At 54.9% G+C, this 19,317-nt stretch overlaps 9 protein-coding genes across 9 annotated transcripts; 4 read left to right on the forward strand and 5 right to left on the reverse strand.

The window, feature by feature from the left end:
- Nucleotides 1-1,147: 1,147 nt before the first annotated feature.
- MYCGRDRAFT_72059 (uncharacterized protein) lies at nucleotides 1,148-2,195 on the reverse strand (the record flags this gene model as incomplete). The annotated part of the gene is made up of 2 exons (XM_003852603.1): nucleotides 1,148-2,008; nucleotides 2,061-2,195. The coding sequence occupies 2 exons, from the start codon at nucleotides 2,193-2,195 to the stop codon at nucleotides 1,148-1,150; spliced, it is 996 nt and encodes a 331-aa protein (XP_003852651.1).
- A 1,609-nt stretch (nucleotides 2,196-3,804) lies between these two features.
- Nucleotides 3,805-4,273, reverse strand: MYCGRDRAFT_104482 (uncharacterized protein; the record flags this gene model as incomplete). Its single annotated transcript, XM_003852602.1, has 1 exon — nucleotides 3,805-4,273. The coding sequence occupies one exon, from the start codon at nucleotides 4,193-4,195 to the stop codon at nucleotides 3,953-3,955; it is 243 nt and encodes an 80-aa protein (XP_003852650.1).
- A 2,061-nt stretch (nucleotides 4,274-6,334) lies between these two features.
- On the reverse strand, nucleotides 6,335-7,543 carry MYCGRDRAFT_41865 (uncharacterized protein; the record flags this gene model as incomplete). Its single annotated transcript, XM_003852601.1, has 1 exon — nucleotides 6,335-7,543. The coding sequence occupies one exon, from the start codon at nucleotides 7,541-7,543 to the stop codon at nucleotides 6,335-6,337; it is 1,209 nt and encodes a 402-aa protein (XP_003852649.1).
- A 352-nt stretch (nucleotides 7,544-7,895) lies between these two features.
- Nucleotides 7,896-9,213, reverse strand: MYCGRDRAFT_104484 (uncharacterized protein; the record flags this gene model as incomplete). Its single annotated transcript, XM_003852600.1, has 6 exons — nucleotides 7,896-8,309; nucleotides 8,364-8,561; nucleotides 8,632-8,714; nucleotides 8,772-8,878; nucleotides 8,936-9,008; nucleotides 9,068-9,213. The coding sequence occupies 6 exons, from the start codon at nucleotides 9,085-9,087 to the stop codon at nucleotides 8,236-8,238; spliced, it is 555 nt and encodes a 184-aa protein (XP_003852648.1).
- Nucleotides 9,214-9,469: 256 nt separating this feature from the next.
- Nucleotides 9,470-13,211, forward strand: MYCGRDRAFT_93193 (uncharacterized protein; the record flags this gene model as incomplete). Its single annotated transcript, XM_003852128.1, has 8 exons — nucleotides 9,470-9,622; nucleotides 9,711-9,826; nucleotides 10,022-10,222; nucleotides 10,411-10,861; nucleotides 10,972-11,121; nucleotides 11,180-11,246; nucleotides 11,304-12,763; nucleotides 12,840-13,211. 8 exons carry the CDS (start codon nucleotides 9,470-9,472, stop codon nucleotides 13,209-13,211), a joined length of 2,970 nt encoding a protein of 989 aa, XP_003852176.1.
- An 858-nt stretch (nucleotides 13,212-14,069) lies between these two features.
- On the forward strand, nucleotides 14,070-15,128 carry MYCGRDRAFT_104488 (uncharacterized protein; the record flags this gene model as incomplete). Its single annotated transcript, XM_003852129.1, has 2 exons — nucleotides 14,070-14,264; nucleotides 14,317-15,128. The coding sequence occupies 2 exons, from the start codon at nucleotides 14,187-14,189 to the stop codon at nucleotides 14,704-14,706; spliced, it is 468 nt and encodes a 155-aa protein (XP_003852177.1).
- Nucleotides 15,129-15,764: 636 nt separating this feature from the next.
- Nucleotides 15,765-16,970, forward strand: MYCGRDRAFT_72064 (uncharacterized protein; the record flags this gene model as incomplete). Its single annotated transcript, XM_003852130.1, has 3 exons — nucleotides 15,765-16,113; nucleotides 16,224-16,771; nucleotides 16,832-16,970. 3 exons carry the CDS (start codon nucleotides 15,925-15,927, stop codon nucleotides 16,968-16,970), a joined length of 876 nt encoding a protein of 291 aa, XP_003852178.1.
- A 424-nt stretch (nucleotides 16,971-17,394) lies between these two features.
- MYCGRDRAFT_86073 (uncharacterized protein) lies at nucleotides 17,395-18,103 on the reverse strand (the record flags this gene model as incomplete). The annotated part of the gene is made up of 4 exons (XM_003852599.1): nucleotides 17,395-17,461; nucleotides 17,537-17,658; nucleotides 17,786-18,007; nucleotides 18,101-18,103. The coding sequence occupies 4 exons, from the start codon at nucleotides 18,101-18,103 to the stop codon at nucleotides 17,395-17,397; spliced, it is 414 nt and encodes a 137-aa protein (XP_003852647.1).
- Nucleotides 18,104-18,452: 349 nt separating this feature from the next.
- MYCGRDRAFT_80798 (uncharacterized protein) lies at nucleotides 18,453-19,073 on the forward strand (the record flags this gene model as incomplete). The annotated part of the gene is made up of 2 exons (XM_003852131.1): nucleotides 18,453-18,501; nucleotides 18,616-19,073. 2 exons carry the CDS (start codon nucleotides 18,490-18,492, stop codon nucleotides 18,928-18,930), a joined length of 327 nt encoding a protein of 108 aa, XP_003852179.1.
- Nucleotides 19,074-19,317: the final 244 nt, after the last annotated feature.

A 19,317-nucleotide genomic window follows, 5' to 3' on the forward strand; every position in this document is an offset into this window, starting at 1 on the left:
CTCTGCTTCAGGCAGAAGACCGAACCTTACCCGGACAAGAATTGATCTTTCCCGTCTTGGAAACGTCGTGGAGAGAACGTTGCGAGGCCGTTTGGTGTTGTTGGAGGATGAGAATGCGGAGGCGGTGAGGCTGCTGGTGGATGAGCTTGCTGGGTTGGAGGGTCCTGATACATCCGAGTCATGCGATATCTCCAAAGTCCGATCTGTTGTCATTGCGAATTGATCCCACCGTTCCTGTCGATGCAAGAGTTGCACAATCTTCCGTTGGTCCTGTCGCTGATCTCCACTTCGAGCGATGCCAACAGAATCGTCTGGGCATTTTGACTCACATCCATGTTCGTCCGAGACGTCCGTTGTGAGAGCCGTGTGTTCCGACCGTTTGCGTAGAAATCGTCGCCTGTCGGGAGAACACTCGAAGTCGACGTCAAGCAAGCCTCGCAGACCATAGAACTCCATTCAATGTCAAATGGTCCTCTCTTCGACCACGTTAAGCTCTTGATTGCCGACTTCCATCGCTTCAATGGTCCAATATCCACGAAACTCGCCCTACGCGATGGAACTACTGGAAGCTCAGAGGCTGCGACAACCTCCAGCCCGAACAGATGCGCCTTGGCCTAACAGCCGCCGGAATCGATCCATCCTCCCTGTCCGCAGCTCGATTGAAGTGCTCTACACAACATGCAGTCTGATTGAGCTACGGAGCTTCTGCAACCAGCGCAACATCGTCATATCCGGATTCGAACCACGAGGAGGATGTGATCCGTGCTCTGGAAGCAGCCGACGTGTTGGCCACGTTCAGCCACTTCCTCAGATCTCAGATTTACCACGCCTCCTTCGAGCTGTTCCTGGAACCCAGGTTCGAATTCAAGCCGTGGCCGCCAAAGTACGGACCCCGATTTTGGAGCGACACAATCGTCCAGTATACGGAGAGGGCCTATTGCGCGCCGCCTGCGATCGCGAGGGTCTATTGCTTGCTTCGATTTGAAAGCATGCCGCTGTTCTATGAGAGACCGTGTCGTTTCGATGGAAGTCGATTAATGGATTGAAGATTGCTGGATTTTGTCGCGAGGTGATTAGCGGGCGGTACGGCGCGCGATCCGGTGCGTTATGCATCAATCATCCTGTCGTTCAGGATGGCCTTCGCAATTCATGTTTGGTGTTCCGTAGCTCCAGCATCGGATGGTCCACTGGCGACTTTGGCAGTTCCTTCACCATTCTCGGCAGCAGCCAGCATTCTCGCCTCATGTGCACGCTTCTTCGCCTGTCTTTTACTGAGCGGCGGCTCTGCGCCAGCAGCCTCGTCACCCTCGGCCTTCCTTTTCTGTCCTGTCTGCTGATGTTGTCCCGTCTGTCCCTTCAGCTGATTCTGAGTTTGCTGTCCCTTCTGCTTCTTCGCCTTGTCTTCCACCTCCTTCTCCACCCTCGCCGGCTTCTCTCCACCATACACCACGTCCACGGCACCACGATATCCACTCCTCTTGAGTTTTCCAGTCACCACGGCGCTTCTGCACTCCTTTCCCACAGCTTCCACGCCTCTTTCCGGGCCCAGACCCCAGACCGCTGCCAAATTGACCACATCCCATGGTCCTCGCAACCCAGCGGCACCCACTCTGCTCTCGCTGGAGATGATCAGGCCCCTCCCTCGACTTGCCCGGATCAACTGCGTCGCATTGCTAATCACGCTCCTCCTCGCCTGCGCGTCGCCACTCAAGCCCTGCCCGTAACAGATCTCGAACTTCTTGCCCAACTTGATCGCCTCGCTGAGAGTTTTGAACTTGAAGAAATATGGCAGCCTTGTGCTGAAGTCGAGGGAGATTATGTCGCAGTCGAGTGAGCCGCAGGCGAGTTGCAGAGTCCGTTCATCGATGGGTCGGAGGGCGATGAGGTCGTATTCTTTGGCGAGGAGCGCGAGTTTCGCGTTTTGGTGGGAGTCGGTTAGGATGAGGGTCAGGCGGCGGAGGACGGTGAGGTTCGGAGGTGGGTTGGCAAGGGGAGGAATTGCGCAAGTCTCGGATGGTATCAGTACAGATCGCTTGTATTCTTTCGAATAGTGGTCTCACCAGATCATTCGGCAACTTGCCGGACATGGTGTGGTTCAGCGCGACGACATTATAGCCCAGCTCTTGTGAGAAGGCCAATGTCTTGTTCAGATTCTGATCGGTCGGTGACCATGGGATGTTAAGGTCGTAGAACATGTTTGCGGTGGGTGTGAGATGTCCACTTCTTGCACATGACTCAAGTGAAACGGTCAGTCGTGCGTAAAGGCAGAGATGTCATGGTGGGTGTGGTTGTCGAAGCTCTCCACATTCAAAACTTTTAGGAGACGTGAGGTCGGCGATAAGCGGACATTGAGAGGTACCTTAGCCTGTGCAGCAGGCAGGTGGAAACTCAGTCAGTATACACATCACAGCTTCCACATCAAACAGATACACAAAAACAAGCACATGGTGTCCGACCAAACGAGCCACCCTCACAACAAAAGATCTGTAGGGAGCAGACCAATTATGCCATCAAGCCCTGAGTTTGCAGACACGGTGAAGACCGAGACGCCCTGGTCGACAAATCAAAGTACGAGGATTTCCAGGCCTATCCACCGGAAGAACAGACGAGACTGGAGCATCATCTCGAACCCCTGTCAAACCTCTCCCGCGATGAGAGGCTCCGAGCTCTGATTGATATACTTCAAGCGAGCCTCCCAGCCCGTGACGTTGGGACTGTCGGCGACGATATCAAGTTGAGCCCTCTTGAAGATGCAGAACAGGAAGTGTGGTCCCGTACCATGTTAGGTATTGCCACAGCCCAGAACTATCTCGGCCTCAAAGATGAATCCGAGGAAACTACACGCATTCGGCTAGAAAATGGTCCCAACGGGCAAAAGGATCTCAGTGCCCAGCACACGTTGGCTTACCGCATGGCAGAGCTCGGTCGATACGACGAAGCGGAAGATATGGCGCTGGAATGTAGGAATTGGCTCAATGGACATAGAAGTGCAGGGCCATTGTCCCCGCAAGCGCTGGCTATGTGGAAGGTGCTGGTTGAGACGGCTTGGAAGACTGGGAGGAGGGGAATTGCTGAGGAGAGGATCGCTAGAGCGAGAGAGCTGGTCGTGAAGATGAAGGGGTCAAAGTTTGGGAAGTATGCTGAGGAGGAGGGAGAGATGTTGGAGATGGTAATTGGTGGCTTGGAGGGAAGGGATAATGTGTGAGGAATGGAATGATTGCGGATGCGTAACTTGAGATATCTCCCAATACCGCGAAGTCACGGACTTGCTCACGTTGTTTGCTCAGTGTCTCGATCTATCTATAACCCGACCATGATTCCATGATTTACAAGCCTTACGATCATAGACGTCCCATAGCTCAACCAGTAGACCTGCATCGCTGCAGCCGCGTATGCACTCCGAATATCCTATGTGCTTTGGAGCGGAGAGCATCGCTTTCAGTAAGGCACGTCCGCCAGCCCTACCTCCACCACTTCATAGTACAAGCTTCTGAGCTTTCAATTGGACAGAAGGCAGCGGACGCTAGTGGCAGTCCCTGTGATGTTCACCAGCTCAGGTGAACAAGGGGCTTGGTCTCCTGGCCAATCTGGCTTCCCTGCTTCAGATTCTCGCACAACTTCCCATACATGAAATGCACAACATTTGTAGAGCGATGACGAACAAGATGTGAGTGACGATGATACACTCGTAGACGAAGGATGGTTAAGCTAGTACATCCTTTTCGCTGAACAACACTCGAAAGCTTCGATTCTTTGCCCGGACCCGAACAATCAAAAGCATGACCTGTGATCCGACCACTGTCTCTCAAGCTCAGTGTCGTCATTGCAGTGAACAGCATGGAAACTGTCCGAAATAGGACAAACCCCTAAGATCACAACACCGTCATGTCCTTTCCAGGGCAGCAGAGTCGCCTCGAGCCCATCATTACCCCCGGGACTATCACCTCACTCTTCACAATCCAGCACCGTTCCAACGAGACCCCTTATCCTCCATCCCCAAGACCTCCAATAACAACCCCAATTGGCTCCTCTTTCCCCTCAAACTCCCCTTACTCACAATATAAGTCGCCAGCTCCCTCAGCGCCTGCAACACTACATCCGGCTCGCGCGGAAACACCGATAACGAAGGGTTGAGGTAAATGCCCATGTATTCGGGTCCCGCTGAGGTGAGGAGAATCGCGAGTCGGCTCTCCATCTCTGTAAGCCATTCTGGAGGGGGAGAGGAGGGTTGGTTGAGTCGATCTTCGTCGTCGTCTTGGCCCGGCCCAGGAATGGAGATGTATTCCGTCCAGAGAATGGTGGAGGAGAGAGTGCGGACCTCGTTGGCGAGGGCTGGTTCAAGTTTGATCCGCGGTGCTGGAGGAGCCGAGGGCAAAGTCCGAGCAGGTTCTGACTTTGGCTTTGGTCGGTCTTGAGGCTTCCTGGCTGGCTTCGATGGCTGCTTGGGTAGAGGTGGAGAAGAACGGTTGAGGCAGAAATTGCAGATGGAGTAAACACCTGTCGACGACGCTTTACCGCAGCGCTTGTGCTGCCACAGGCCGCATGATTCGCATTCGAATGAGTCGAGCGTGGTGGCTAGTCGACTGCTGAAGCATGAGCAAGCGATCGTTGGCGAGCTGAGAGGTGCCCGCTTTTTGGAAGGTGGAGTTCGACGTGACTCCGTTTTGACGGTGGGTAGTTGAGCTTCCTCCTCGTCGCTGCTGTCGTCTCGAAATGTATTCATCGTTGTCTGACGGTCGGACATGCGCACCGACTTTCTTGGACCTTGTGGGCCTTTGTCGCGAGGAGGAGGGGGTGAAGGAGATCGTCTGCGCTTTCCCATACGCTGGACGGGCGCAGTGGCTGGAGGATTGATCAGGAGAGTCTTCTTCTTCGCAGCTTTAAGCCCCGGTTCCGATTTAACACGAGGTATGGCGATGATATCGTCGTCACTGGCAAGCAGGATCTCGCCTTTAGTATCTTCATCACTGTTTGCGTCGGCTTCATTGTAGATGCCTGAGAGTAGGGTAGTTGATTTGCGCTTTGGTCGCTTGCGTGCTGGAGCATTGTTCGTGGGCGCAGTCTGTGGTTGCTGCTGAATGAATTGCACAGGCTGCTGCTGCACCAATCGTTGCGGCTGCGGATGCCGCTGCGTTTGCTGACGCCTGCGCTTGACCAGGTAGGAGATGAAGTGGTCTTTGTTCTACCAAGACGTTAGCAAAGTTCGCACCCAGCATCGTGCATGTAACTCACCTTGGCCCAGAACCCCGAGACCAGATCTCGACACCACTTCCTCCGCCACGTCTGATGCATCGTGTCCGGATCCTTGAGATACTTGACAGCCTCATGTACAGCGCGCAACATCTGGCGACGCTGCCATTGATCAATCTCATCATGGTGCACCACAAAATCCACATAGCACTGGTTGCACACTGGCCCTCCGCGGTCGCGAGCATCCCCGAAGAGCTGACACTCTTTGTGTTGCCATGCCATGCAATTCTTGCAGAGGAAGAAGTCGAGGAGTGTTCTCTCCTTGCCTGGGCAGGGCCCGTCGCAACGAAAGGTGGAGGTGAGATTCTTTACCTTTTCGCATTGTTCGGGGGTAGGACTGGGCCCAAGCAAAGTAGCGAACCTCTCCATCGGATTTCTGCCGGCGCTGCTGCTGCCGTCGCCGCCATGTGTACCACGCTTCACGTCGAGAACGAGAGATGACTCACCTGCTGTAGAAGGCGGAGTACCTTTCCCAGCTGTTGACTCGGCTGAGAGCGGCTTACACGATAGGTGAGTCCAGGTGATGTCTTTGCCGCTGTTGATCGTCATCACCATGTCTTTCGGAAGACGTGATGTGCCAGGTGGACATGCACAGGTGATGGAGTCATCGTGCAGGTGAAGTGATACCGACGCAGGCGTAATCGGGACTTCTTTGGTGGCGTGTGACAGGGGAGCACCGCTTGCAACGACAATCTCGTCCTCGTCGACGAATAGCTCAGCCGCTGGTGCGCCTGACCGAATCAGAATGTGCGCATGGTCGGAGGAGATGTCGGTGTCCACATCCATCTTGCGAACGTGAAGTGGTGTTGTAGTTGTGTGGTGATCCGAGTGCGCAGGCGTGTGGACGGGATGTCGCAGGTTGTTGTTCTGGCGCGGAAGAATTCGCAATGAAGCCTGCTAAAGTATGCTGTGCGACTGCGATCACCGGTTGAAGCTTGACGGCCAATCGCGGACCAGACCGGAATGTTGAGGGGATTTCAACTATCCTGGTGGCGTCTCGTGAATTCACGTCGTCCGGGTGAATGTCACGTGTCCGTTGAGAGGGCGCAAAGATGGTCCATGAAGGGCTTTTGCCAGCCAGAGTCTATGCGATCTTCCTGCCGACATTTCCCACTCCTCTCCCAACAATGCTCACCACCGCCTCACCCTCCTCATCCGCGTCCTTCAAACCCCACCCGCTCATCCCAAACGCCCGCAGATCCCTGGCAAGCTGCACCACCGTCTCCGAGCCCAGCACCTCCTTTCCTAGTACCAGCCTGCCGACATCCTCACTACCCATAGCCATCATCATCAACATCGTCGGCGCCGCCACCGCACTCGCACATCCGCCCTGCGCAATCGCCTCCAGCAGCTGAAACGCGCACCTCTTGCCCAGGTCTTCAGGTACATCACCTCCGTTTGGCGAGCTCGCAATGTCGGCCGAGTACAGCGCACCCGTATTTGACTCCGCCACCAGACTCAGTCCGAAGCCCAGTCCGATCTTCTTCTTCGCAGCCGCATTGTTCCTGTCCGGCGCTGGAATCAGGGGCGCGGAGCTGACGTCTGAGTAGATGTATGTATCCGGCACGTATTCGTTCAAAACTCCTCTCGCGGCCTCGATGAGTCGTGCATTGTTCGCTCCTGCCACGCCTGTCGCGTATGCCACGCCTCTCACTCGTTTTATCCGGCCTCCATTAAGGATGTGTATCGTCTTTGGCAGCCGTACTTGATGTCCAAACACAAGCTGCACCTCTCCTCCTCCTCCCTTCCCTCCTGGCCCAGGATTTGACCTTCTTAACACTCTCAGCTCCAAATTATTCTCAATTCCATACTGCTTGTACAACGGCAAAATCGCCGTTCGCACTGTATCCACCGAAACGTCCCCTGCCGGCGTCGCGGATGTAATCACACCAGGTCCCGTCAATATGACATTAATTTGCGCCTTCGAGAACGGTGCCAGCACACAAAGTGGTATAAGAAAGCAACTCGCTCCTCTCGCACAATCCGCTGGTAACTCGTGCCGTATTACACCTCCTGCTGCTCCATGTCCCGCTGCACTACCTGTGATCAAGCCGGGTTTGTACAGCACTGTCGTGCCAGTGTAGGAGAACTCGATGACGGAGCCGTTGGTGATGGCGTCGAGGAGGCGGAGGAAGGAGACTTCGTGCGGTGCGAGACCCGGAGCGGTATGAGAGGAGGAGCGGATTTGGGATATGCGAATCGGTCGGCCTGTGAGTGTAGCTAGGACGAGGCGCTGGATGAGGTGTTTGGAGCCGGTAAATTTTAGAAGCGGCGGGCTGGGCGTTGTCGCCATGATTGTGGTGCCGAATATTGGAGGAATGGGCGGCAACGGAGCTCGCTGTGCTATCGAAAGATTCGTAGTAGTTTCGGGAACATGGATATTGGTGTGATGGTAAGTGCTAAGTTTTTGACGATATCAAAATATGCTTCTTCACATGAAAGCTCTGCCGACTCCAAATGCTAGCGCTCAACTTTCGGCCCCAGATTCTGTTCCGTCTCCCGTCTCGTCAGGTTGGTCAGGGTCCAGCTCGGCAGGAGACTTTCCAGGTTGTTGCGGGACCACCTCCTCGTCCATCAAGGTCATCACATCGATATTACGCAAGTTGCAGAGACTTCACAATCAATACGAGGATGAAAAGAAGATTCAGTCAGACTCATGCCATTTCAGGGTGTAACTCATCTCAAATGAGCAGGACATCGCAAGATGCCCGGCTACCTCTCTGCCGCGCGCATCGGGGTATCATCTGAGCGATTCGTTCTCGGCCGTTGTTCCAATCCATCGTCGCACGCAAGTATCATAAAATCAAGCAGCACCGTTGGCTGCTGGCTGTAGAAGCCGTTGTCGACACGATCTTTGAGGAGAACGTGTCGATCTCCCATCTCGCCGTGTCCAAAATCGCTGCAATCTTGAGTCCTCAAATGAGGATGTCCGTATCAACTTTTGTGGAGGGGCCACGTTGGGAGTGTCGAAGGTCGTCGAGGCGTCTAGTAGCCGCCCTGCTGCTGACCACCGTTCTGGTAGCCGCCGCCGCCGCCGCCGCCGCCCTGGTATCCGCCCTCTGTTTCGTTTGTAAGCGTGAAGTCTGTTGTGTCACATCAAGGTATGAACATACCCTGACCACCGCCGGAGCGCCAGTTTCCGCCTCCGCCACCACCTTGGTAGCCACCGCCACCCTGGTAGCCACCACCTTGGCCACCTTGGTATCCACCACCGCCCTGGTATCCACCGCCTTGGTATCCGCCCTGCTGGCCGCCGTAGCCTCCACCTCCACGGCCGTAGCCGCCGCCACCTCCGCTGTACCCTCCGCCTTCTTGAGGTGTCAGTAATGGCAGTGCAGAGGGAAGACTCGAATCAAGGTTCAGAATCGCGTGGTAACTCACCGCGTCCGCCAGAGAAGCCACCTCCACCGCCGCCGGCGCCACGCTCAGAAGCCTTGTCGACACGGATGGTGCGTCCATCGAACCTGGCTGATGTTAGATTATCGCGGTCGAATCGCTCGTCGCAATGTGGCCCAACTTACTCGACGTTGTTCATGGCGGTGATGGCAGCATCGGCACCAGCATCGTCAGCGAAGCGAACAAAGCCGAATCCACGGCTGCGGCCGGTATCGCGGTCCTTGACGACGATCTAGGAGAGTTCAGTTGCGTGTCACATGTGCGTCATGTGTATCGGTGTATAATGTACGGCTTCGTCGACTTGACCGTACTCCTCGAACTTGGCGCGAAGAGTCTGGTCATCCGTGTGCCAGGCGAGGCCGCTGCGATGTATGGTCAGTACTTGGACCGCAATGGCTGAAAAAAGCTGACGACGACGCACCCGATGAAGAGTTTCGACATGTTTGCAGGTTCGGACTGCTGTAAAGACAGAATCGAAGTGACTTGGCTGTTTGGGTGGTACTGTGAGAGTACCGAAGGTTTGAAATGGGTTGTTGATGGAAGGAACAGAGATAGTGTTCCGTTGGTAGTTGGTAGAAGAAGGTTGGTGAGAAAGCAAGGTGGAAGGAATGGAAGGTACCAAGGCACAAGGCAGTAGGCAGCTTAGCAAGCGAGGATCACATGGCGTTATGGCGAATGGTGGTGACTGGGATGGCACATGCAAAGGGTCTGGCCGGTGAGATATGCAGGTGTCCGCCTAGAAGAAGCGAGGTGAGAGTTGACAGGTCAATTCGTTTGCACGGATAGGTAGGGTATTGATCTATTGATTCGGCAGCTGATTGTCATGTTGTCCTGTCGCATGCCAATGGTAGTCTCTCCGCGTGAAAGCAAATGGAAGGGCGAGGAATTTCTAGCGAGCGGGGGACTGCAGGGTGCCTCGCGAAAAGGCTCACATTCGGCAGCTCTCTGGCAGTTGTGGGCAGAGACAACGGCGAAAGTGTGGATGGAGCACAAAAGTGGTGATCAATGGAGGGGCAGCCCTTGCCCCTCCATGTCTTACCCTGTGTGCTGGAAGCTCTGGCCAGGCCAAAGCATTGGGCACACACGAGCCGGACGCAGACTTCCCGCAGCCGAAGGATTTGCTCCGCCAGAATAATGCATTGGGCCGCCGTCGAGCTGGCCACCGCTCATTCGTGATGAGGTGAGCCATGCATCTCGCGACAAGCTCCCCTTGGTCAATATACACCTCGCGTCAGCTCTTCGGGCATTTCGGACCTCACTCCGATGCGTGGGACGGAAGCAATGGTAGAGATGGACGGAGGCCGCAGGTTGAGGTGCCCATCACGATCGAGGAAATGGCGTTGAAGAGCATGGATACAGCTGCATGAATCTGTAGCCAGGCTGAGCGTCGGAACTGGACGGTGGATGCATCAAAACAAGTGGGCACACCAGACAGTGCGTCAAGTGTTACACAAGGACCATTGGCGAAGATGCAGTACGAGGACGGTGCAGGATTACAGATGGTTGGACAGCGATGCGAGGCACGACCAGATCGCGATTGCAGCTGCGGATATTCCATGCACTGCGAGCGAACGGCGTGAGACGTTGAAAAACACAGAAAAAATGGCACTTCGCGTCCAACAATCGACAACTCGTTGTCCACGTGCATAATCACGATGGGTTCGATTGTACTAAAGGGAGAGTATCTGTAACGAAGGTAAGGCGCATAGGCCTTCGCAGTTCATCATGTCAAATACAGAAAGCAAGTGCTGTTGCATCCTCAAGGCCAGGCGTGGAAGGCGCCAAACGTCCGGTCAACTCCTACTCACTTGGAAGCTGCAACGAGCAACGATGCGACCTCGACAATCTTGGTTCTGTGCGACAACTACTGAAAATCGGTGAGCTGGCGTTACGACAATCGCGCATCGCATCCCGGCCACAACCCTTCCAGCCAGCATTCCTTTGTCGATCATGGATATTCAAACCTGGCTTCAGAAGACTGCCGACAGGGAACCACCCGACGGACATGATGAACACCATCACGCCGATCCAGAACCAGTCACCAGTCACCACACCACCCGATACGCACGGAGACCCCACCGGAAGCGGCTGCGTGCTTCAAGCGAAAGACCGATTTCTGCCGCGCCGCGACATTCCCGGCGCAAAGACGATACACGAGCTTCGAGCTCAGAACGCATACACCGCCGACCGATCTCTATCTCTTCGAATTCGCGCAGTACCTCCCGGCATCGATCTAGCTCCGCACCGGCAGGAGCAGCAGTTGAGACTTTTGAGAGGCGTATGCGGCACAAGACGAAGACAGACCGCTATGACCACAAACCGAAGCGCGAGAAGGACAACTCCCGCAAGAATAAGCGTGATGAGGAACCAAGAGCGAAACGGCGAAAGTCACGACGTGGCGCAGATGGAGCGGCCACGGCGGGTCTGGTCCAGAGCTTCCAGCTGAGAAATGGGTCCAAGCATAGCCGATTGACAGTATGACCAACAACTAGGCATGTCTCTCCTTGCTGCATGGCTGACGCAGTCTTCGCAGCTTAAGCCCGACGTGAGCGCTGGAATCTTCAAGCATGGCCGATCCTCCGGACCTGTGGCACCAGGTGGTAAGGGTCGTAAGTAGACATGGTAATGGGTGAAGATGACCTCGCTGACGTTCGCAGTGCCCGATCTTGTATTCAACGAGATGCGATTCCTGCAAAACCCGAAGGAGCACCAGAACGAGCTCCCGGCAGCAGAGCCACCCAAACAGCCCTTAAACAAATCCAGAAAACAACTTCGAGAAGAGGAGGTTTCGTCATTCTTTGCGAACAAACCACCCGCGGAGAAGTGCCTAGAACGTCCGCATAGTCGAGAGGTTCGTAAGACCACGGCGGAGAAAAATGCTCGTCGATCGCAGACCGGCTGCACAATGCTTGAAAAGCCTCCAATTGAGCTACCCGACAACCTGTTCCTGGGCTTTGGCAGCAGAGGACCATCGCACGACATCTCGGCAGTGCCGAGAGGCTCCAATAGCGAGTACACATGGTCCGAATCGCCTGCACGAGCCGAACGACCCATCGTTCAACCGCGTCGCCCTTCGAGGCCACCTTCATCTCGAACTCGGCAGACTAGCCACATCTCCAACACTGCTGCATCGAGACCAGGTCAAGCTGCATCAGGTACCCATCCAAGCCGGGACCGAGCGAGCGAGCGGTCACAGAGACCTGATCGTCCAGTGCTAGCTGAAATACAACCCCAACTCGTGAATAATCGAAGGCGACATACGAACGTCGTGGTGTCATCAGAATCTTTGCCGAAGATTCGCCCGAAACGTAGAGCTACAGCTACTCTCAGCGGTAATGGTGATGACACGAGAAGAAGCAGTTTTCACACTTCCGATATTTTGAATCTGGCTGGACCGTGCCACACAGCATACGCAGCACCTGCACCTCGAGTTCTGCAGAGCGAGTATGGAGCAACGCAACCTGTCAGCTCGGGCCCGGACAGTGAGGCGTTACGCAAGGCCTTCGATGCGGTCGTTGAGTCGCATCGGCAATCAAGACCGGAGAATATTGATCAGAGAAGGCCGCAGGAACGACACGACAGCTATGGCGAAGGACAACATCCACGTGGCACCATGTTCCAGACACATGAGATGAATGAACAAGCAAGCCAGAGGCCAGGGGATCCGACGCCACGATGGGTGCTTCCACAAAGGGGCTTCGGTCGTGCGAGTGAGCACAGTCGCTCTCTTCAGGGTTCCGCCGTCGATCTCAATACTGCCAGAAGGACCATCAGTCGACAGAGCTTATCGCACGGCCTCTTGCAGCAAACTGCTCACGCGCAAGGGTACATCGATTACGACCAGGACGACGACATGCTTGACTATCCATCTGCTGCAATACCGGCAGCTACTGCTTTCGACAACTACGCGTACCGTAACAGTCGTCAAACTGAAGATTTGGTCCATCAGCTCACGTTCGACCAAGATAATTGGCCTTATGCCCACGAGCCATCTCAGACACATTACCAAGAAGCTGAAGTTGAACCATCCGCAGGAGGGCAGCTGTGGACCGATCTGCCGGCGGACCTAGAGTTTGACGACGATCAGGAACTGGAGCAAGAGGAGCAAGGAGACACAGTAATGGAAGAAGATCAGCAACCCGGCACATCGACCAACATGAGGATAGAGCCAGCGAATGACGATGAGCTTGTAGGTTTCTGGAGGCCGAACAGGCTGTACTGACAAGACCGATGGGTGCCAGTCGGACAAACCGCAGAGTATTGAACGAATGGCTACGACCATTCCCACCCACAACCCTCAACTTGCATTCGTCTCATCACATACAGTCGTAGCAACCTACCGCAAGCCTGCGCCCTTCATCCGATATCCCACTTCCTTCTCGACCCAACCTCGACAAGTCTTCCTTCCACGAAGCCCAATGTTTGGTCGTAGCGACTTCCCCAACCTGCCACCCCGTGTTGCAGTCCTTATCCTCAACCTTGGCTGCAGCTCGAAGCTTTTCGCCAGCAATCTTCAACCAAGCATGAATCTCGCTGAGAAAGATGTCAAGACCCGGACGCTTTGAAGACAGCATATCTAACACCTTGAAACCCCACTCCGCGCCGACCAAGCCGTTGATGAAGAGCCTCGCTTCCGCTGAGCCAATTGCAGTGAAGTGTTCTCGGAGTTTCGATCTCCTGCTCTCGGCCAAAGTCTCGACTTCTGCCTCCCAGCCGTCGCGGCCTTGAAGATGGAGTCTGTGCAAGGTATCCCACATACTCGCGAACCCCGGCAATTGAGACCACACGAGGGCCGTAAACGATGAGGGCAGATTCCGAATGGCAAGAAGCAGGTCGATTGTCTTCTGGCATTCTTCCTCGCTCAATTCGACAAGAGCATCGCAGAGCAGTCCCCACAGTCTGTAGCATTCCTGCGGAGGATCTGCTTCCGCCAGTATTGGCGCTGTGATGTTGATCGCGGCTTCATCGGTCGTGATTGAGCCGGAAAGGTATTGGGCGAGTGCTTCTGCTTCGTCGGGATGGCAGCCATCGCCTGCTGCTAGAGCCGAGGGTGTTGATGCTATTCGTTCGTCGAACCAAGCTTGAGAAGGCATGATGATGAATCGTGAACTGTGGTGGTGAAATAGGTTGAGTTGCTGTATGTGAGTCTTGGTGTTAAAGAAGGCCGTCTCTATACATTGTGAAGCAGGCTCCAGCCATACTGACTGCGCCTTTGCCTCCGCTGCGGCGATGACGATGAGTGGAAGTCGGCAGTGGGTTCACACAAATTCGAATCAAGTGGTGAAATGAGGTGTGACGTTCCGCCAGGATCCTCCGCCCCGCTCCGCCCCGCTCCTTCCTTCCTTCGGCCTTGCTCGGACGCAAGTGCTGAACTTCGACTTCTCCCTTGTTGGCAACTTCACAGCCTCAACCACATCGCATCCATCTCCGTTTCAAGACGGCCTACTACAGATTCCATTCTATTTGCGTCGCGGCCAAGGATGCTGATGCACAACGCCGTCACGAGGTCCTATTGAACTGAGAATGCTCTGAAGCCTCTGATGGCTGTTCCACTCTCGGTTCTTCACATCCTGCGAGCGTATTGGGATCAGGACCGGCATACGGCCGTCGAATGCAAGGTACCGTGCTTCTCATGCCGCCACTTGCGATGCAATTGGTATTGATCTGCAGGATGTTCGTTGGGCTTGTGTGGGCCTCACATACGGCTTCTTGTCTCTCGGATCTTTCGCTAGCAAGCAACCCTCAGTCCGCATCCGAGATATTCGTGCATACGGCGGAACAGGACGCTCTCAGTACACGGTCAAAAGAGCGAGGCCAGGCAGTCTGAATCCTTCGCCTCGCCCTAGGATCATGCACCGCACGTGCATCATCGAACATTTCATATCCGCTACTATCATCATTCGGCATATAGTGGAGCTTCGAGGATCTGATCACAACGTGACACACACAAGCCAACAGTACCTTCTATCGTCGGGGCGGAGCATCAACACTGTGGGTCGCTGGCGCTGGAACGCAGACAGGAACAGCTCATCACGATCTGAAGGCTTCGAGGTGGCTTAAGCACTCCACTGCACCGCATTGTCATTCTGGCTGCCAGCGGCTGCACGGCCCTGGCCCTCCCAATCACGCCGTCCAACCAACTCATAGCACGAGCCTTCACCAAGCAGCCCGACGACCCCAGCATGACCCCCGTGAACGTCAAAGACCTCGCCAAAGACGCCACCATGACCTGCGGAAGCACGACCTTCAGCTGGAAAGACATCCTGCAGACCATTTCATGGGGCGAGATTCTGGAGCGGGAGAACCTAGGCCGCGGTGCGAAGTCTGACCTGTGGCCAACCGGACGCTTCCCTCACTCGAACGATGAGGCGCGACACGTCTTCAACGGCAACTGTCCGGCTGACGGGAATCGCATGACTTATCCATTGATCAAGGATGGTCCGTATAATGGGGGCCCGCGCAACAAGAAGTGGGGCGACCACAGGGTGGTGTGGTATTCCAAGGGAGAGGAGGCGGCGGACGCCAACCCGATTGTGTACTTTTGCGGCGGCCTTACTCATGAGGATGCTCCTGGAGGGACGGGCGATCTCAAGATGTGTACTGTGAACTGAGGGTCAAGGTTGGGATCGGCTCGATTTACGCTGTTGTGAGATTCAGATAGTGGGGATCGGATGTTGCCCAAGGTTGAGATAGTTGTGTCAATGATACGGGTCTCCACGAACAATTCGAAAGCTATTGCTCGATCTTTCTGTCCTGTGACTCTTCCAATATGCAAGGACAAGACATTGTCGCTGTGACGAAGCGCACAACCTAATAAGCCGAGCACTAAAACTCTCTGCTAGCCCGAGGTCCATATCGATCCATCAACTGGACCATATCACCACCACTATCGGCATCAACCCCCGTTTTCTCCCATCTGCTTGCGTCCGTATGCTGCCGCTACGAGGCCTGTCCGCCATTGTCCCTCCGCGCGCAGCACCCTCACGACTGGCCCACGCCGTCGTCCACCGGCATTCCTTGCCACTATTGTCTTCTTCCGGTCTGAGAAAAGCGGTCGTGCCGGGGTCTACGCGCACGCCCGCACCACCCCGCGACTTCTCATCAATCTCGATGGCCGCTGACGGAGCTGCGTCGGACCCTGGCCAGGGCAAGAGCAAGAGCAGTGGCTGCCCCACCAAGCACGTCAACAAATTTCAAGCAGTCGCCCAGTCTCGGTCTCACCAGCTTTCAAACCATCTCTCCTCCTCCTCCAACTTATACTCCACCACCACCGCCAACATGTCTCGCTCCTCCACTTACACCACCCGCAAGGTCGCCGCACCACACACCCTCGAGCACCGCATCTACATCGAGAAGGATGGCGTCCCCGTTTCGCCTTTCCACGACATTCCGCTGTACGCCAACGAGCAGCAGACCGTGTTGAACATGGTCGTTGAGATTCCTCGCTGGACCAATGCCAAGCAGGAGGTGCGTCTGACTGCGATAGTTCTCATCGCCGCCCTCGGAAGACAACCAGAGACGGCGTTGAGGTTGTGAAACATGGATAAAACAAAAAGCTGACATTCGTCTTTTGCCAGATCTCCAAGGACGAGGAGCTCAACCCAATCAAGCAGGACACCAAGAAGGGCAAGCTCCGCTTCGTCCGCAACTGCTTCCCTCACAAGGGCTACCTCTGGAACTACGGTGCTTTCCCTCAAACCTGGGAAGACCCCAACGTTACCCACCCAGAGACCAAGCAAAAGGGAGACAACGACCCTTTGGATGTCTGTGAGATCGGCGAGCTGGTCGCCAAGCCCGGTGAGGTCAAGCAAGTCAAGGTTCTGGGAGTCATGGCTCTGCTCGACGAGGGCGAGACCGACTGGAAGATCATTGTCATCGACGTCAACGACCCTCTTGCTCCTCGCTTGAACGACATCGAGGATGTTGAGCGTCATCTCCCTGGTCTCCTCCGCGCGAGCAATGAGTGGTTCCGCATCTACAAGATTCCCGACGGCAAGCCAGAGAACCAATTCGCGTTCTCGGGCGAGTGCAAGAACCGCAAGTATGCCATGGACGTCGTCCGAGAGTGCGCTGAGGCGTGGGAGAAGCTCATCACGGGCAAGACCCAAAAGGGCGAGATCAACCTGTGAGTTTTGATAACGCGAGAGAGGAAGAAAGAAGTGCCAATGCTGACACGTGTTCCCAGCACCAACGTTTCCGTCCAGCACAGCGCCGACCGTGTCGACCCATCCAAGCTCAACATCCCAGCTCACGAGGACAAGGCTCCAGCGCCAATCGACCCATCGATTGACAAGTGGTTCTACATCTCTGGTGCCTCCGCCTAGATGGTGTGAGGTGCTCGCAGCTTGTTCAAGTAGACGAGATCTGCACCAAAAGATAGGACCAGATGGTCGCAGACGACGCGTCGAGGCTTGAAGTCTATATGTTGATGAAAATAAAAGACTCCTTGTGCAGACATATCTTCCAGCTTTTGGCAGAATGTGAGGTCATCTTATCCTTGATCCAACCCGTGTATCCTCAGATGAGATGCATTCGTTCGAGTTCCTGAGAGATGAATCCATGTCTTGTCCACTGACGTGCTTTTGCTGGCGGAGTCGATGCAAGGGTTTCAATCGATGCATCTGCTCTCTTCTCTCCGCCTCAGATTCCTTATTTGTTGTACAATATGAGCTCTCGTGCCTTCCTTGACAGTCGTTCTACCACCTCGAGCTGCCACTTCCCAGCTTGAACACACAATGCTCACAACGCTCAATTGATGAAGTTCACACAGAAGAAGTGTAGAATCAAGCTCCCGAAAATGAAATCCGCGAATGCCCTGTTCACAGGTATCAGTATTCCGAGTGCTCTTGGATAGTTGTCCTAAATTCCGCCCCGCTGCTAGTGTGCGTACCGTTCATGTGATATTCCCTCAAACTCCGCTTTGTTCTCCGGGTTCGTTTGGATGCGTAGACTGGCTGTGAGCACGAATTGTCCGACTGTTGCGGAGAAGCCGGAGAGGAAGGCATTGAATGGCTAGAGTAGGCCACATCGTCAGTGAAGCGTCTTCAAGAGAGATCTCACAGTGTCCAATGCTCCTTGTGATGCAGCTCGGGTATCTCCTCCACATCAAGATCCACAGGAAGGATGTGCTTCAACGTACATAATTTCCCGCAATAACACAATACACAAACTGCAACACTCCCACCACGACTAGAAATCCCATAAACGTGTCCAGCAACTTCACCCGCTGCGGCGTCTTGGTCGTGTAATTGTTCCAGACGCCCGCCACGATGTCCGGAAAGGAGTTGGAGCCTTTGGCATTGCTGCTGCGTGAGGGTGTAGGTGTGGATGCTTTGATCGATTGTGCGGTGGACGAGGCGGACTGTTTGAGGGATTGCGCGGCGGAGGAGGCCGTTTGGGAGACTTTTTGAGGGGTCGTCTGCGGTGGAGCAGCGGCGGCGTTCTTTTTGGATACCATGGTGAAGGCTGTGAGGGAGGTTGTGAAGGAGCGTTCGTTCGTTCGTTGGTGAGAGACGGTGGTGTTGGAGAGGTCGTTTGATGGTTCGTGAGCTTCAACATTCAAAAGCCGGCCAAGTACAAGCTGTCCCCTTCGATGAAGTTCACGCGGCAGTCAATGCGCTGACGGGCGGAAGGGCCGCCAACGGGAGCGGCAGTCGCTCTTTCCCCACAGGAACCTGGAAAGATGACATCGCCGAGGCTTCTGGCACGCAATGGTAAGGTAAGCAGATATCGCTCGAGCCAGTTGTTGTTACTCTCGTCGAGCTTCTTGCATTCTTCGACAAACACACAAGAAGAAAACACATGTCCACCAAGCAACCTACATCAGTCCAACCAACATCCAACATGGTAAGCACTCGACTCCCACACAAGCTCCATGTAGCTCTCAATTGCTAACATCTCCCAGTCTCTCAGGTATTCCTCCCTCCCTTCCACCAGCTCCCTCAACAACCGCCTCCTAACTCCTCCCTCCTCAGCACAATCGCCTTCGTCCTCGGCGCCCTCACAGCCGGCGGCGGCATCACCGGCTACGTCCGCACGGGCTCCATTCCCTCCGTCACCGCAGGCTGCACCGTGGGCGCGTTCTACCTGCTGGGGGGATACCGCATCTCCAACCGCCAGTCATACGGCGTGGAATTGGCACTGTTGGCGAGCGTGATCCTGGCCGGCAGCAGTTTCCCGAGAGCCATGAAGAGTGGCTTCAAGCCGTTGCCGACGGGATTGAGTGTTTTGGCTGCGGTGGGATTGGTGCAATTTGGGATGGCGTTTGTGAATAAGAACAAGTAAAAGATGGTTGTATGATGGGGATGAAGGGGCGGAGGATGGGAAAGGTCAGGACATGTAGTGTGAAACAGACACTGGTCAAAGGTGGAATACGCCTTGCCGGAAAGTTACTTGCGAGCTTTCATCAATCATGTCACAACGAGTAGAGCGATGAGACGGGACCAGTGAGTTGTCCTCCACACCAATGACTGTATCATTCTTTCCTTCCACCAGCTCTGCCTCGAGCGACTCTTCTATAAACGACTGTATCATTCCCTTCATCCCTGCTATGCATCATGACTGTATCCCTTTCCAGCGCAAAGTGGTATCTTCAAATGCAAAAACTCCTCGCTTAATGACCGCCAAAACCAACCCATATGCACCGTCCCGCAATGCCTTCCAATGTCGTTC

The sequence above is a fragment of the Zymoseptoria tritici genome, chromosome 5, assembly GCF_000219625.1.
Source record: "Zymoseptoria tritici IPO323 chromosome 5, whole genome shotgun sequence".
NCBI classification, from domain to species: domain Eukaryota; kingdom Fungi; phylum Ascomycota; class Dothideomycetes; order Mycosphaerellales; family Mycosphaerellaceae; genus Zymoseptoria; species Zymoseptoria tritici.